The sequence below is a fragment of the Phoxinus phoxinus genome (genome assembly GCF_949152265.1).
Source record: "Phoxinus phoxinus genome assembly, chromosome: 2".
In the NCBI taxonomy this organism is placed as follows: domain Eukaryota; kingdom Metazoa; phylum Chordata; class Actinopteri; order Cypriniformes; family Leuciscidae; genus Phoxinus; species Phoxinus phoxinus.
The window spans coordinates 35,121,331-35,136,881 of record NC_136877.1 but is presented as its reverse complement, the minus strand read 5'-3'; the positions used below and the strand labels follow the sequence as shown (position 1 = coordinate 35,136,881).

At 36.6% G+C, this 15,551-nt stretch overlaps 1 protein-coding gene across 2 annotated transcripts; it reads right to left on the bottom strand.

Annotated features, from left to right (window-relative positions):
• Positions 1 to 1,856: 1,856 nt before the first annotated feature.
• nap1l4b (nucleosome assembly protein 1-like 4b) lies at positions 1,857 to 15,292 on the bottom strand. Of its 2 annotated transcripts, XM_079588788.1 has the most exons (15): positions 15,186 to 15,292; positions 13,846 to 13,893; positions 13,255 to 13,351; positions 12,271 to 12,412; positions 10,258 to 10,344; positions 10,044 to 10,172; positions 9,814 to 9,885; positions 9,557 to 9,696; positions 9,330 to 9,475; positions 7,565 to 7,584; positions 7,151 to 7,270; positions 7,026 to 7,061; positions 6,842 to 6,889; positions 6,598 to 6,635; positions 1,857 to 3,620 (listed from the first exon to the last, which is right to left on the bottom strand). In XM_079588788.1, the coding sequence occupies exons 2-14, from the start codon at positions 13,868 to 13,870 to the stop codon at positions 6,633 to 6,635; spliced, it is 1,065 nt and encodes a 354-aa protein (XP_079444914.1). In that variant the 5' UTR covers positions 13,871 to 13,893; positions 15,186 to 15,292; the 3' UTR covers positions 1,857 to 3,620; positions 6,598 to 6,632. The 2 variants fall into 2 exon arrangements, with proteins under 2 accessions (XP_079444914.1, XP_079444913.1); XM_079588787.1 differs by lacking the exon at positions 6,598 to 6,635.
• Positions 15,293 to 15,551: the final 259 nt, after the last annotated feature.

The following is a 15,551-nucleotide window of genomic DNA, read 5'->3' as shown; positions in this document are numbered from 1 at the left end:
ATTTTATTTATTCAGCAAGGAAGCATTAAATTGATCAAACAAAATTTTACAAAAATCTTCAATTTCAAATAAATGCTGTTCTTTTTTTTTAACTATTCATCAAAGCATTCTGGAAAAATACATGTCATGGTTTCCAAAAAAAATATTAATCAGCTCAACTGTTTTCAACAATGATAATAATAAATGTTTCTTGAGCACTAAATCAGTATATTAGAATGATTTCTCAAGGATCATCATGTGCACTGAAGACTGGAGTAATGACGCTGAAAATTCAGCTTTGCCATCACAATCAAATAGAAAAGATGAGTTATTTGAAATGGAACAATATTTCACAATATTACTGTATTTTTAATCAAATTAAATGTAGCCATGGTGAGCATAAAAGACAAGTGTCATGGCGATAAGGCCTTTTAAGATTTCAGTCCCACTGGATGAGAGAGAATATATCCACTGACATCACAGTGACAGTATATTAAGGAGAGTGAAGACTCTTGTGTGTAAGTGCTTGACACTCAGCACATCAAATTTTTACAGACTCCCCGGTAACTAGACTTTGGGAACCGATTGGCATGTCACTCCTTCTCCTCTTTAGGATAAGCACTTTATGTCTTAGGGATTCAAGCTGGCCTTTTGTCCTGGAGAAGATATGAAAACTGTTATCAGTGCTTTAAAAGTATGATAAGAGAGATGTCATCACTGAGGAATGAGGATGGTACACATTTGAAAAGTGCTTATTAAAATGAATGACAGATGTCATGTGAATGAGGGTTTCTCTTTGCTTAAATAAAAATGAAAAAGTGAGTCAGGGAGAAAGTGGTTTCAGAGCCCCCTACAGACAACACTACCAAAATACATAATAACAACACCTCTGAAGAACGGAAGAACTCTATTACATAGCCTTGTCTTTAGATTTGAACTTAGAAGACAGCAGACATTGCCTAAATGACTCCAAAACAGTTTAGCATCATACTAACGTAGTGTACTAGCCCATTGGTGTGCGTATCTATACGACGAATGTTATTTCTCGTGCCATTTATACGCCAAAAATTGTTTTTGCGTGCATGATACGCACTTTATGCCGTGTAATATGCACGCACTCCCCACCCCTAATCCTACCCAAGGGTTTTCAGTGCGTAGCATATGCACGCAAAAAAAACATTTTTGGCGTATAAATGGTACGAGAAATGACATTCGTGGTATAGATACGCACTTTCATGAGATCGTGTTGCAGCAACACACCTGACTGGGTGTAAGAATAGAAAATGACAGCTTCCTTCTAATAAGACCAAAACAGGAATGTGAGCTGTTTGAAGAAATTGTGAATTGTGCATGCTGCTATGATGTCATTATCACCCTTCAATAACACCACATACTGCCACAACAGATGGATGACTTCTAACTTAAGTATTTTTAATAATTTAAAAATAATTAAGCTGTGATTTTCATTAAAGCATAATGGTACATAGTACATTGTTACACAGTAACAGTTAGGGTAGAATTAAAATTCAATATCATTCTTGTACCTTAATGTCTTGTACGTTTCAAGTGACCTATCATACATTCACTTCTTTCAGTCGTAGGTCTTCAGTATTTTCTCTTCATAAGTGAAAATGACTTATTCTTCATCGAGCAGAAACAAAGGTGGACTGGAAACAATTAATCCCAAAGCATGGACCTTTCACATCAACACTTAAGAAAAGAAATGGAAAATCTTGTATAAGCTTCATATATTTTTTCGATTGAGCTTCCTTCAACATAATCTGCATTCTTTAGTATCATTATCTGTCAAATTATTTTACATGAAATGCTTTGACAAAGAAATGTTTGGCGTAAAGGGAAATCAGATCACTCTCTTTGGCAATAAACATGTTTAATTGTTGTTGTTTTTTGTTTGTTTTGTTTTTAAGTTAGTGCTTGGGCAGTACAGCAAAATCATTTTTAAAATGCTAAAAGGGGCTATAATCAACTAGGTACAGTACATACATCAGCAAAACATATTCTCTCAGGGATCCACCAAGAAGCACAAGACCAACACAGAGAGTTCAAAACAATAATAAAAAGATGTAAAACAAGATATATAATTAACTCTGTAATAACTAAAAGATTTAGTTCTTTTACAAGACAAAAGAGAACATTAAGCAGGTTAGATATCAACAGTTTCACAATGCTGGATACTCGCACACTGTCATCTTGGCATAAAAAACCCTGAGTAACCTATGAGATCAAGTCACAAAATAAATTATTCGGTCAACTTTGGGATGTGATGATGCATCTCAAAAAATTGGCCATGAGGATGTGCTCACATAAAACGTGACTTTCAGGACGTGTAATCATCTGCAGTTCACTCAGAATTCAGTGACCATTGGCAGTGGACTTTCGCCCTATCGTCTTTGACTACTACATATCTAAATTGAGCAATTCCAGCATTATGGATTTTATGTATATTTAAGTACATATAAACAAAATTACACTACATAAATTAATCATATATGTACTTAAAGTAGTGGAGTATGGGGATTAATAAAAAAAAATATCTTAAAGTGAAAGATAAAAATGTTAGACATCCATATTGTAAAGTAGCCGGATATGATTAAACACAATTTCTTGATGCCTGCAAGGTATCTTCGATACATTAGTTGGTAGCTAGCTAGCAACTGTCCACACATTTCCATAAATAAATAAGTGCATAAACATGCTGTTTTGTTCAAAAAAAGTAAAATAAATAGATATGCTGTGTTAAAAAACAAAAACAAAGTTATGCCCATGACACAGAACACTTGAAAATTGAGTAAAGAATCTATTTGTTAAATACAAAACAACCTTGACAAAGGTTACATGTGCACAGGAAGTTATAATACAATCCCATTTATTTCAATTCAGGCTTACACTTTTACCTGTCTGAATGTGAAGACAATGCTTGAAAGTTAAATAAAAATTGGTTCAAACCTGTGTAAGTCAACTTTTTTTTGGCTATGCAACAGCATGTCTGAAGCCATTATGTCTTTTTGTTTCACATTAACATATACACACATACAACAGTTCTTTCTGAGAGCCTTTTCCAGCCATGCGATATTCCCCCAGTATCAGCACTGGAACAGTTTCACCGTTTTAAATACATTCTCGCCTAACAAAATATCTAAAACTACATTCCATGACACAATAACCGATGGTGGTTTGCTAGTCCGCCATGACTCTCTGTGAAAAATGTTGCAAACGGAGTGATACAAATGGTGAAACGGGTCGAGTGCTGATACTGGGGGAATATCACACTGCTGGAAAAGGCTCTAAGCCAATCAGATTCGAGAACCAGAACGAACTGTTGTGTAAATATATATATATTATTCTGAGGCTGCCTGTAATGTGGAATTGCCCAATTTATCTATACTGTTTGTTGTATTATAACGAGTGAAATTTAAAGTAATCAAATTCTGCTGGATAAAAAAAATAATAATAAAAAAAAAACTATTTTTCCAATGTACTGCATCATCATGTTGTTTTGTTAGACGGTGTGTTCAGCAGAGACTGTATGCAGCACTACAGAGCTGATGGGGTTTGACAGTGGCAGGAGTGAGCGCTTCAAACTACTGTTGTTTGCACTCTGCAGGCTGGGGATCCACGGGCTGGAAAAGAGAAAAAAAATATAGGGATGGAGAAGGAGAGAGAATTGTTTTATTCAATAACTTAATACCGTATCTGCAACTTGTGGCAGGAAGAGTGCAGGAGAAAGAGAAAGCGAGATATATCTTCATCACAGAAGAGTGGCTAATGAAAGCACATTTACAGTGACACATCTCTCTAGGCATCTGTAGGGTCAACAATGTGAATACATTCATTAATTAAGATAAAAGTATGAGGAAATCTAAAGTGAATCACCACTCTTTTGTACTGCAGATATACATCACTATCACTAAATGGGAGAAAGCGTGTTTCACCACAGCCTGATCCACCGAAAGAAAATGGCTGTTTGAAGCAGTTGTTTTGCATGAAGGGGTCATATTACAATGAATCAAATCTTCCTTCAACATTAAAAAAAGGTTGATTTATGAAGAAAAAATCCATAACTTCCTCTCCTGTGCAAAGAGACCACTAATAAACTGCTAAAACTCTTCATTCTGAAATCCTTCAGTCTCGGTTTACACAGTATTAAATTGGCCCATCCAGTCATGGTGAAGTGACAGAAATGGTCAAGAAAAGAGTTTGAGGGAAAAAACAAAAATAAAATTTTACCACCATTATGTGGCCCTTGTGAAAAATTTATATACTAAAATGTATTTGAAATACATCTATTTTATGCTAAGTATACTACAAATACATGTACCGTATATATTTATGTACTTAAAGGAACACTCCGACTTTTTGGGACTTTAGCCTATTCACCTTAACCCCCAGAGTTAGATAAGTCCATGCATACCTTTTTCATCTCCATGCGTGCTATAAGCCTGTTTGAAGCACCCACCGCTAGCCTAGCTTAGCACAAAGACTGGATGTAAATGGTTGCAGCTAGCATACTAATCCAAATAAGTGACAAAATAACGCAAACATTTTCCCATTTACATGTTGTGATTTGTATAGTCACAGAGTGTACAAAAAACAAAGTCACATGAGACACAGACATATTTCAGGTAGTATATTTCTGGATGTAAATGGTTGCAGCTAGCATACTAATCCAAATAATTGACAAAATAACGCAAACATTTTCCTATTTACATGTTGTGATTTGTATAGTCACAGAGTGTACAAAAAACAAAGTCACATGAGACACAGACATATTTTAACCGTACAAATACTGGGAACTATATTCTCTGAAGGCGAAGCACTGCTACTTGGGCGGAGTGATAACCGCAGCACCTGAGACGCGCCGTTGTTTCTTCTGTCAACAAAACCAGCGTGACATCTCAGGTGCTGCGGTTATCACTCCGCCCAAGTAGCAGTGCTTCGCCTTCAGAGAATATAGTTCCCAGTATTTGTACGGTTAAAATATGTCTGTGTCTCATGTGACTTTGTTTTTTGTACACTCTGTGACTATACAAATCACAACATGTAAATAGGAAAATGTTTGCGTTATTTTGTCAATTATTTGGATTAGTATGCTAGCTGCAACCATTTACATCCAGTCTTTGTGCTAAGCTAGGCTAGCGGTGGGTGCGTCAAACATACTTATAGCACGCACGGAGATGAAAAAGGTATGTATGGACTTATCTAACTCTGGGGGATAAGGTGAATAGGCTAAAGTCCCAAAAAGTCGGAGTGTTCCTTTAATATAAATACCCTACAATTGTACTTTTTGGTAGTTTTTGTACTGAGGTCCAACTAAAGATATACTTAAGTATATTTGATTGTGCTAAAGTGGAACTATTGCAAGTATACGTAAGGTAGACTTAAATATCTTGTGATCAGAGATCATACTATCCTTACTAATAGTGACATTAAACACATTTTAGGCTTAATATTTTCACTAGGGACCATTGCTTTGGACCATAGTGACCAAAGAATGTACACTACTGTTCAAGATAATGTTAAGCTAATGTTTTTAAAAAGTATATTATGCTCACCAAGGCTGCATTTACTTGATCAAAAATACAGTAAAAACAGTAATATTGTGAAATACTACCTGAAATGCAGTCAAGTCATTTCACTCGGCGGCCATCTTTGAAACGCCTCTCACGCAGCTATTTCAGTCATGCAAGTGCACCTCCTATCTAGTTGAATGGGGAAACATCAAACTCTCCAAAGCTGTTCACCAAGCTTACAATTAAATTTCATATTTGAAATCACCAAAGAAATCTGACAACAACTGTCTCATAAATTTTGTTTCTAAACGCTCAAATCATGACAAAAAAACAGCCAATTGGCTGGACTAGCCAATGCGCATGTGCAGGACCCGGAGCTTTCAAAGGCAGCTGCAGTGATGCAATGTCTTTACCAAATGTCTTTTTCATTTAGAAGGCGGGAATTATTCCGCCATATTGTGCGTTGCACTTTCTCCCATTCATAGTAATACGAGTGCATCGTCTTTCTATATCTAAATTCATTGACATGATCCTTCAGAAATCATTCTAATATACTGATTTGGTGCTTAAGAAAAACAATACTTAATCCTAATCTTTTGAACAGTAGTGTATGATATTATCCCTTTAATATAAGACATAAAACTCGGGATCAGGGTCTAAAATCAGTGCTTTTTGATTGAATAAATGGATGTTATAGCAATAGTAAGTTATAGCGAAATATTACGTATTAAAAAAATAATCTGAGCAGGAAAAGTTCTTGACTCACTAAAAACCATCAATAATTATTCAGCAAGATTGTGGGGGAAAAAAGGACTACAGGGTTTACATAGAGCAAAATGGATGGAAGAACATTGCCCCAAATTCTCTAATACAGCAGTCGTGATTCTGTCCTCTTCTCTGTTCTTTTACAGTCATGTACTGAGACTTTGGGCAAGGCCGTAATAAAATGATATGATATGAAATAAATGGTTCAATACAATGTTACAGGGTTGCTGTGTGCATGGGATAGCAGACGTAAGGAGAGGGATGAGGCCGAGGGGGATGTGAAGGCAAACGTTAGAATGGACTCATGACATTTCTTTCTTACCTAGAAATGTATGAGGTGAGAATGACTTATGCCTGTCACTAGGGCAGAACAGGAAGTAGAAAACAACCACAATCAGCATTAATCATCAAACATGCAAATACACCACAAACATTCATCCAAAGAAAAAAACAGAACAGAAAATTAAGTTACAGAGAGTGAGGACTGCTAAACAAAGAGACAATGCAGTAATTCATTTTCAAATTCAACTCATTCAGATCAAGTTCAAATCTAAATCCAAACTCACCTTGGAATCTCCCTCCTCTTCATCGTCCTCATCCTCCTCATCTTGGTCCTATTTCACACAAAACACACTTACCCTACACAATTGCAACTTAATATCAAATAAAAGGTCACTTATTACATTGTTTAGTTTTATAAAACACTGATTGCTCCAATTATCTTTAATACTATGTATATGGTGAACTCACCTCCTCTTCACCCTCATCCAGTTCCTCCTCCTCAAACTGACACCAAAAATAATGAACGTATATTACAAATGAATGCACACTGGAACTATTCTGCGGAACCATAGACATCGTTTGAAAATACGTACACTTTCGTCATCCTCCAGAGCTTCTCCTGTGAAGTACAAAACTGCTCTCGGAATGATTCTTTCCCTGAAGAAATGACCAATTTCAAAATCTGTGGCTAAGGTGAACTCTGAATCCTCATCCTGTTGAACACAAAGGAATTATATAAACTTCTCTGATCATTTGAAGATGAAAAATTAAGTCTGATTATATCTAGATCTCTGAAATGATTCTCTCGACTTTCAAAGTAAACTAATCACTCGTGTCTATCAGAAGGCATGATGGTGGATAAGGCAGGCAAAATCATATTTTATTGGCAATAAAAATCCTCAAATTACGTATAATTGGTCTCATACAGGCATTATCTAAATGCCTAGATAAAAGTAACTAAACAGGATGAGCTAAAACCAAAAAGGATAAAGTAACAAAATACTTACCAAATCTTTATCTGGTGAAACTAAAACAGAAAAAAATATTGGTGACTTCATGTGATAGCAAAAAGTAAACATGCAGTATGTTAAACATCTGAATGACAGACTATAAATATTCATCTGATAATTACTTAATGCAAACCTCCAGCTCATTGGTACAATGTGTACAATCAAAATTTAAGAGGGCTTAAATACAGTAGGTTGTAAACAACACTATAACTGTGAATAATGTTTCAAAATAAAGTCTTTTTGATAAAAATGGGATATAACAAGGAACCTAAAGAAACAGTGACACCTAAAATAAACTCAGTTAAAGAACCATATTGAAACTTATCGTGACATCACACAATGTTGATCATATTCACTTCCTCTGCCTTTAAAACAAGAGCCAGAGCAAATACTTTACATGGTTTCGACATTTTTATATAGCAACAATACAGAAACAAACTATCTGTAAAATTAGATACTAGTAACACTTCCGCGGATATTCCGTCTCATAGCAAGCAAAGTCTCTCACTCTCAACTGAACAAAACTCTGTGCTGCCAAAACGCTCTCAAGTGCCCATAGCTAGGTGTTTTCAGCTGGCTAAAAACGCTTTGGTGGACACGCAGTCTTAAAGTCCCCATGAACCGGAAAATAGCAACTGATTTTTCTTCAGTGCTGTGACTTATTTCCAAATGAAACAGAATATTGAACAGAGGACAGGGTTTTACTCCAGCGCTCCTCCTCTCCATCTCTTGCTCATAGAAGACAAACGGTTTGAGGGGAGTGGTTAAGCGTTTTCAACCCAAGCCGTCAAACTGACGTTATCAGAAAAGGAACGGCATTCCAAACTGGAAGTAACTTTTCAGATTTTTACTAAAAGATTAAATTTGACAGAAAAAATATTTTCTGTCCATTAACTTGCATGGTTTAATTGTACACTATAAGCCCAGTAATGTGTGCCAGCAAGGTAAATAGGGTCAATTTTGATTTCATGAGGACTTTAAGCCTGGTTTATACTCCCCACTTCCACACAAGCGCGAAAGTGCGCATGGAAAAACGACGTCATAACAGTGTGAGCGGTCGTGCACATTGAGGGCGCAAGAGTCGAGACCCCATTTCGCTTGGCGGAACAGGAACATCTGTACTGGCAAATTTATGAATCCAAAGAAGCTTGATGTGAAGTTCAAACTCCATCTGGTGCTTTTTTTAATTAAAGATGGGAAAACACTGAATTTGTCAGTGTAAGGTATAATGAAGAAGTAGTGTAGTGATGGAGACACTGATCTCTCTCTGGCCCTGATTACACCTGGTAATAAGATGCGTTTTGGTCAATCGAATCACAAGTGGACCAAGCCAAATACAGGTGTAAACTGGATCTAAAACGTTTTGAGCTCGTCTACTTTCGACCACTTCCAGAGGTAGTTGAAAATGCATTTAACTGGATTGCTTTCGTAGTGTAAACGGCAACGCTCATGTGGTCAAAAGCGTCCAGCATACTACTTCTTACCGCTGCTTTCTGATGGTTTAAAGCACAATTACTCGGAGTTACCGCCTGTCGTTTTAAAGAATAGTTATTAGTTAAGTATAAACGCCTCGTCAGTTTGTGGAGGGGCGCGCGCAGTCAGCGGAGGCTCGTGGTGCGGAGCCAGGTGAAAGTATAAACAAGGATGTGTTTATACAGTGCAGTACACCTTAATGATTTCCCAAAGTATTCAACCTACCAGTCTCATTTTCCTGTTATTAGCATTCCTAAAAGTTCACATGCACAACTGTTATATTGTTTACCTTTAATAGGGTTGAAAAAGTTGAAAAAAGAGTCATTGGGCACTTGTTTGGTGATGACCCTCGCGGTCCCTCTGCCTTTGTGCTTCTGCTTCTTCTTGATTGTTTTAACCGTCACATCTTTGCCTTTGTGCCAATCAATTTCACACCTGCCAACAGGAGAGATGAATAATGAAAAAGTGTGGAAGTCTGTTGACGATCTGAGCAGGTTTTGCTGATTAACTGCTCACCCCTCACAGTCCATGATTTCTGGTCCCTCGAAAGAGAAAGTATCCTCTGCGTCTGGCTCGGATTTCATTTTGTATACTTTTGTGAGGACTGTGTTGGTAAAGTATTCATTGGGCTCAAAATGGAACTCTAATGTGAAGCTCTGTAAAATACAGGATTATTAATAATAAAAAATATATAGTATAGAACATTTGAACATTAAATGATCTGATTTCTCTCACACACACACACACACAGACACACACACACACGTCCTTACCATAGGCTGATCAGGACCAGAAAATATCACTTTAATATCTTGAAGATGTTTAAGTATTGGTTCGTCATGATCCTGTAGGGAAAGAGCACAAGCTTTCTTTTAATTTCAAATGTGCTTGGAAAAAAATGTGTTGTTTTAATATTACCATGTCTTTTTCATGAAACTGTATTCATAATTATTTCAATAAATAATAGACGCTTCAGAGGAAAATGTTTCTGCTGATGGTTCACCTGCAGCATATCGCTCAACATGTCCACACTCCGGAATATGGTGAGCCAGAACTCTGGAATTCCCTTGGGCTTTTCCTCATTAGCGTCTTCTGTCTTTTCCCCTATAGCAGCTTTCTTCTTCAGATCTTCCTGAAAAAGAAAAGTTTGCATTGGAGACCTGCTCTTCTGTCAGCATCAGATCTGATTTCAATGCGAGTGATCAGAAAATACTCACTGCTAATGCTGCTTCATCCTCATGGTCACTCTGCCATTCACACTCCTCATCAGTGGGTTCCACTTCTCCAGACACACATTTTCTTCTCTAGAAATACAGAAAAGCTCACTTGAGAGAGAATATCATACCAATACCAAGCAGACATATTGAAAGTAATGTTTGCATTCAGCTCAAAAGATTTTCTGAAACCTGCAGGACACTGAGGAAGAATGTTCTGCAATAGCAGGCCAACAATAAGATATATTTATTCTAGAATTGTTTTTCTGTCGTACACAAAATATTTAAATATATTATAATGCATAATGTATTACAATTAAAGAATAATACATAACATACAGTATATACACATATGTACTATGTGTGTGTATATAATTTATACAGTTATGTATAAAAAAGAAAGAAACAAAAGAAAGGACACCCTTTTGAATTGAATTCTATGTTTTTATGTAACAGGGCATAACAAAAAAAAACATCTAGTCTTTAGCAGGTCTTAAAATTAGTAAATGCATACAACCTCAGATGAACAACAACACACAGTATATTACACCATGTCATTATTTATTTAACAAAAATAAAGCCAAAATCGAGAAGCCATGCGTGACAACCTAAGTGCACCCTATGATTGAATTACTTAGTCACATTTAGCAGTCATAACTTGAAGTAATCATTTTCTAGGTCTTTATCAGTCTCTCATATTGTTCTGGAGGAATTTTGGCCCACTATTGTTTACAACGTTCCTTCATTTCTTTGAGGTTTGTGGGCATTTGTTCAGGCACAGCTCTCTTAAGGTCATGCCATTGCATTTCAATCGGGTTGAGGTCTGGACATTGACTGGGGCAGTGCAACACCTGGACTCTTTTCTTTTTCAACCATTCTGTTGTAGATTTGCTGGTGTGCTTGGGATCATTGTCCTGTTGAATGGCCCAATTTCAGCCAAGCTTTAGCTGTCGGACAGATGGACTCACATTTGACTCAAGAATACTTTGGTATACAAAGGAGTTCATGGTCGACTTAATGAAGTGGCCTGTGCATTATGGCCAAACATCTCCACTTTGGTCTCGTCTGTCCAAAGGACATTGTACCAGAAGTCTTGTGGTTTGTTCAGATAAAACTTTGCAAACCTAAGCCATGCTGCCATGTTCTTTTTTATAGAGAAGAAGCTTTCTCCTGGGAACCCTTCCAAACATGCCATACTTGTTCAGTCTTTTTCTAATTGTACTGTCATGAACTTTAAAATTGAACATGTTAACTGAGGCCTGTAGAGTCTGAGGTTTAGTTCTTGAGTGTTTTGTGATTTCTCTGAGCATTGCACAGTCTGACCTTGGGGTGAATTTGCTGGGATGCTCACTCCCGGGAAGTTTGGCAATTGCCATGAATGTTTTCCACTTGTGAATAATCTTCCTCACTGTAGAATGATGGACTTGAAAATGTTGATAAATGGCCTTGTAACACTCCCTAGATTGATGGGCAGCAACAATTGCTTCTCTAAGATAATTTCTGATATCTTTCCTACTTGCCATTGTGTTAGCACACTACTGAATGCTCCAGATCAGACAACTGCCAAAACTTCTGCTTTTATAGAGTTGGTCACGCTTGCTGATGATCAATTAATCAAAGGCATTTTATTAGCAGAGCCTGACTGTTACTTACCCTCTTAATTCCTATGGAAGCAGTAAGGGGGTACTTATTTGTCACCCATGGCTTCTCCATTTTGGCCTAGTTTTTGTTAAATAAACAATGACACAGTATAATAATATGTCATTGTTTTTGTTCATCTGAGGTTGCATTTACCCAATTGTAAGACCTGCCAAGGACCACTTTTTTTGTATTATGTTCTGATACGTAAAACCATACAATTCAAAAGGGTGTACTTTCTTTTTCACATGACTGAGATATATGGTATATATTCACTATTGTTCTCTTATACTCACCAAGGCGGCACTAATTTGATAAAAATGCAGTAAAAACATTATTGTGAAAAAAAATAAAAAGCACACACACACACAAACTCACTTTGTCAAATAACGGCTGATAAAGAACGCTATACTTTCTCTCCAGCTCATGCACCTCCTTGTAAAACTTGGCTTCGATGTGTGTGCTGTTAACCTGAAGATTCTTTAAGGCATTGACTCTTCTTTTCACAGACTTTGGTAAGCTGGACAGAAGTTGATAGAGGAAGAGAAGACAGACATTATGTGAGCAGATGGGTGTCCGATAATGCACAGCTGGACTGGTGCATTTCCCTGCTCTCTGGGGTCAACAGATTGGTTTGAAGTAAGAGCATCAGATACAAGATCCCTGTTCAAATCACATCGCAAACTTCTGAGAACTCAAGTCATGCGCTTCATGTAAACAGCAGAGATAAGGTTTGTGCTGCAATTGCTGAATCTGTTTTAGTGTTAAGTTGACTGCTTGACCCAACAGCACCCTTTCCACAAGCCTTATGTTTGGTCTTGCAGTGTTCACGCACAAATTAAAAAATTAAAATTTTGTGCAAATACTGTTGTGTGTATCATCGTTTTCATAACCACTACCAAATTCAGGAAGTGATATTAGCATTCATGGGTGTGTGACCTCTCTCCGGGCATCCTCAATCTGACACAAATACATGTATACACACACCATTAGGACTGACTTCTGTGTGATAACTATACAAGCAGAGACAGATTTTAGGTTGCAGGCAGATGGCCTGACTAGAGTTTTCCCCCTTAGACAGACGGTTATATTACACTAGCAGGGTTGTCTCTCTATGTAACATTAGAAACAATGAAAATGCAATGTGCAGTTTTAAAATTCCACGCAGGAAATATGAGACACATCCAGTTGGGAAATAGTTTTCTTAAGATAGGAAACAATAAAAACATGATGACATGACAAGAAATGAAGACAATGGGGTACAGAATTGTTGTTTGCCCTGTTAGTCTCTCTTTGATTCCAAGTTATTAGTTTGGTTTGTATGAAACTGCCTTAGTGTTTCACCTTCCGTGTCTTGCTTACCTGTCCATGATGGAAGCACTATGTGAGACACTGTCTATTTTGTCCTGAAGAGCTGCCAATGCCTGTGGGTTCTGCATCGCCTGGTCGCTCACCTTACCTGAAAATAGCATGCAATCACCAGCATTAAAAATTAATGCACTAAATCATTATTCATCAGTCAAATGTCTCAAAGTCAAAGCATGTTTATTCTGCACAGTCCTTTCCAGAAACAAACATCCACTTTAAAGGAAGGATAAAATCATGTTCAGCACAGTGAAACACACCACTTTTAAGACTTTAATATTGCTCTCAGTAGGTTTGCGAGACTTCTTAAGAGATCCTACAAAATCGTTTCCATTAAATCATTGGCAACAGTGATGTGCAGAAGCTTCATGAAACTTTTACACTGAAACATTATACTGGCTTTTGTCTGAGCACCACCATGAATCAGTAACGCACATTAAAAACATTTTCTGTGCCAGCTCATAAATGTATCAGTATTTAAAAAAAACTAAACTAAACAGAATATACAAGGTATATCTAATCTAAAAAAAAAATGTTGTGAGCTTAATAATAATCAAAGACAATATCAGGAATTCCTAGTTCCTTTACCTTTGGCTTCCTTGTCAGCATCCATCTTGCTACCACAGCTCAAATATTCTATGAAAAACACAAAACTTACAAATTCAGCTTATCTAAAAGTACATTTTTGGCTATTAGTTAAGACGAAAGTACATATTTTAATTAACTAGACTTTTAACTAATAAAAAATAAATACAAATTTATTTAAAACAGTTGATGCTGGAAATGCACAACCAAAACAGTGTAATGAACCTAAATGACCCTCAATACAGAGTCAGAAGTTAGCCTAATTTTTTTTTTAACTATGAAAACCAATGCAGTATCCTTTTGTGTCAAATATTTCAGTGCTTTCATCATGGACAGCGACTCAAATGAATTATTATTATAAAAAAATTAAATAAAAAAAGCTACACCTTTAACAACCCCAAATTTTCCATGGTAATACCATAGTTACTGTTGTATCATTATTATATGATAAAGTTATTTAAAAAAAAATAACAGATAACTTGGTATTAGAAGCCATTTTTTTATTATTATGACTACTATTCAAAATAATCACATACTCTTGATAACAATTATAAAAAGTATTATAATTAACTAAAGATTTTGGAAACGTCTTAGCTTGAAAAAGCTATTATTTATTATAATTGTATTAATTTGGTGGAATCTTTGCTTAGCAAAGAATATGCTGGTAAGAGAAAGCTAAATATTCCTTGCTCCAAATAAAAGTGTAAATTGCTTATGTTAGCATGCCATGTAGAAAAACTGCAAATATCAAAATCTCAAAGTAAAGGTACGTAAGTTACAAGCAGATGTGTCATGTTGACGCCCATCAGAGATACACACGCACGCTAGCAGCTAACACGCTAAACTAGCCACATCCAGACCATAACAAATCAGATCAGATCTCATAATCTCCACAACCACAGAGTTTAGCACATGTGAATGAAGGGGGTCATAACAGTGACAGAGTGCGGACACTGGACGATCTCCAAACGAACACTGTAGGCGAGTCACGGCTGAAGTGCAAATGTCACAGGTTAGCAGGCTAACAGACCCTCACAAAAACACATTCCTGGTCTGGGCTTAGACCATCTCTGCCGCGTTTAACAGGTTACAGGGTCATTGTTTGCTGACTGACTTGTATTGAAGCTGTAACAATTCATAATAGTCGCTCGTAACTTTATCAAAACAAAGATGGCATGCAGTGAGAGCACAAGCAGCACACTAATATAAGATTTTACAACCACGAAAATATCACCCATTCTGCTTTACATAAACTGGACATGAATAATATATCATGTATTTTAAGGTAAAATGCCTCGTTTTGTTGAAACATTTAAATGTCTTATGGACATTGCTGTTCTTACCTGAATCAGCGGGTGTTGTTCGGCTGATGGACTCGGCACTCGGCAGTAAAGCTGAAGCGCATTGGCTGGCCAGTAGTACTCCGCTTCAGCGACACTGATGTGTTGTACCATAGACTTGAACCGGTTCTTTGAAATGTATTGTTCGATAGAACCGATTCGCTGAAATAAGTCGGATTTCGTTTCGGCGATTATCAGGCAGTAGTATATTACATGCTCCAAAACATTCAAATAAAGCGGTTTATTAACGTATCTTAGTTTAATATTTTTGCAGCCACGAATAAGATACACAAAATAAAGTAATTTAGATTAGAACCTACATTTAATTAGCATTTACAAAACAAAACAAAAATATATATTTTTATCTCG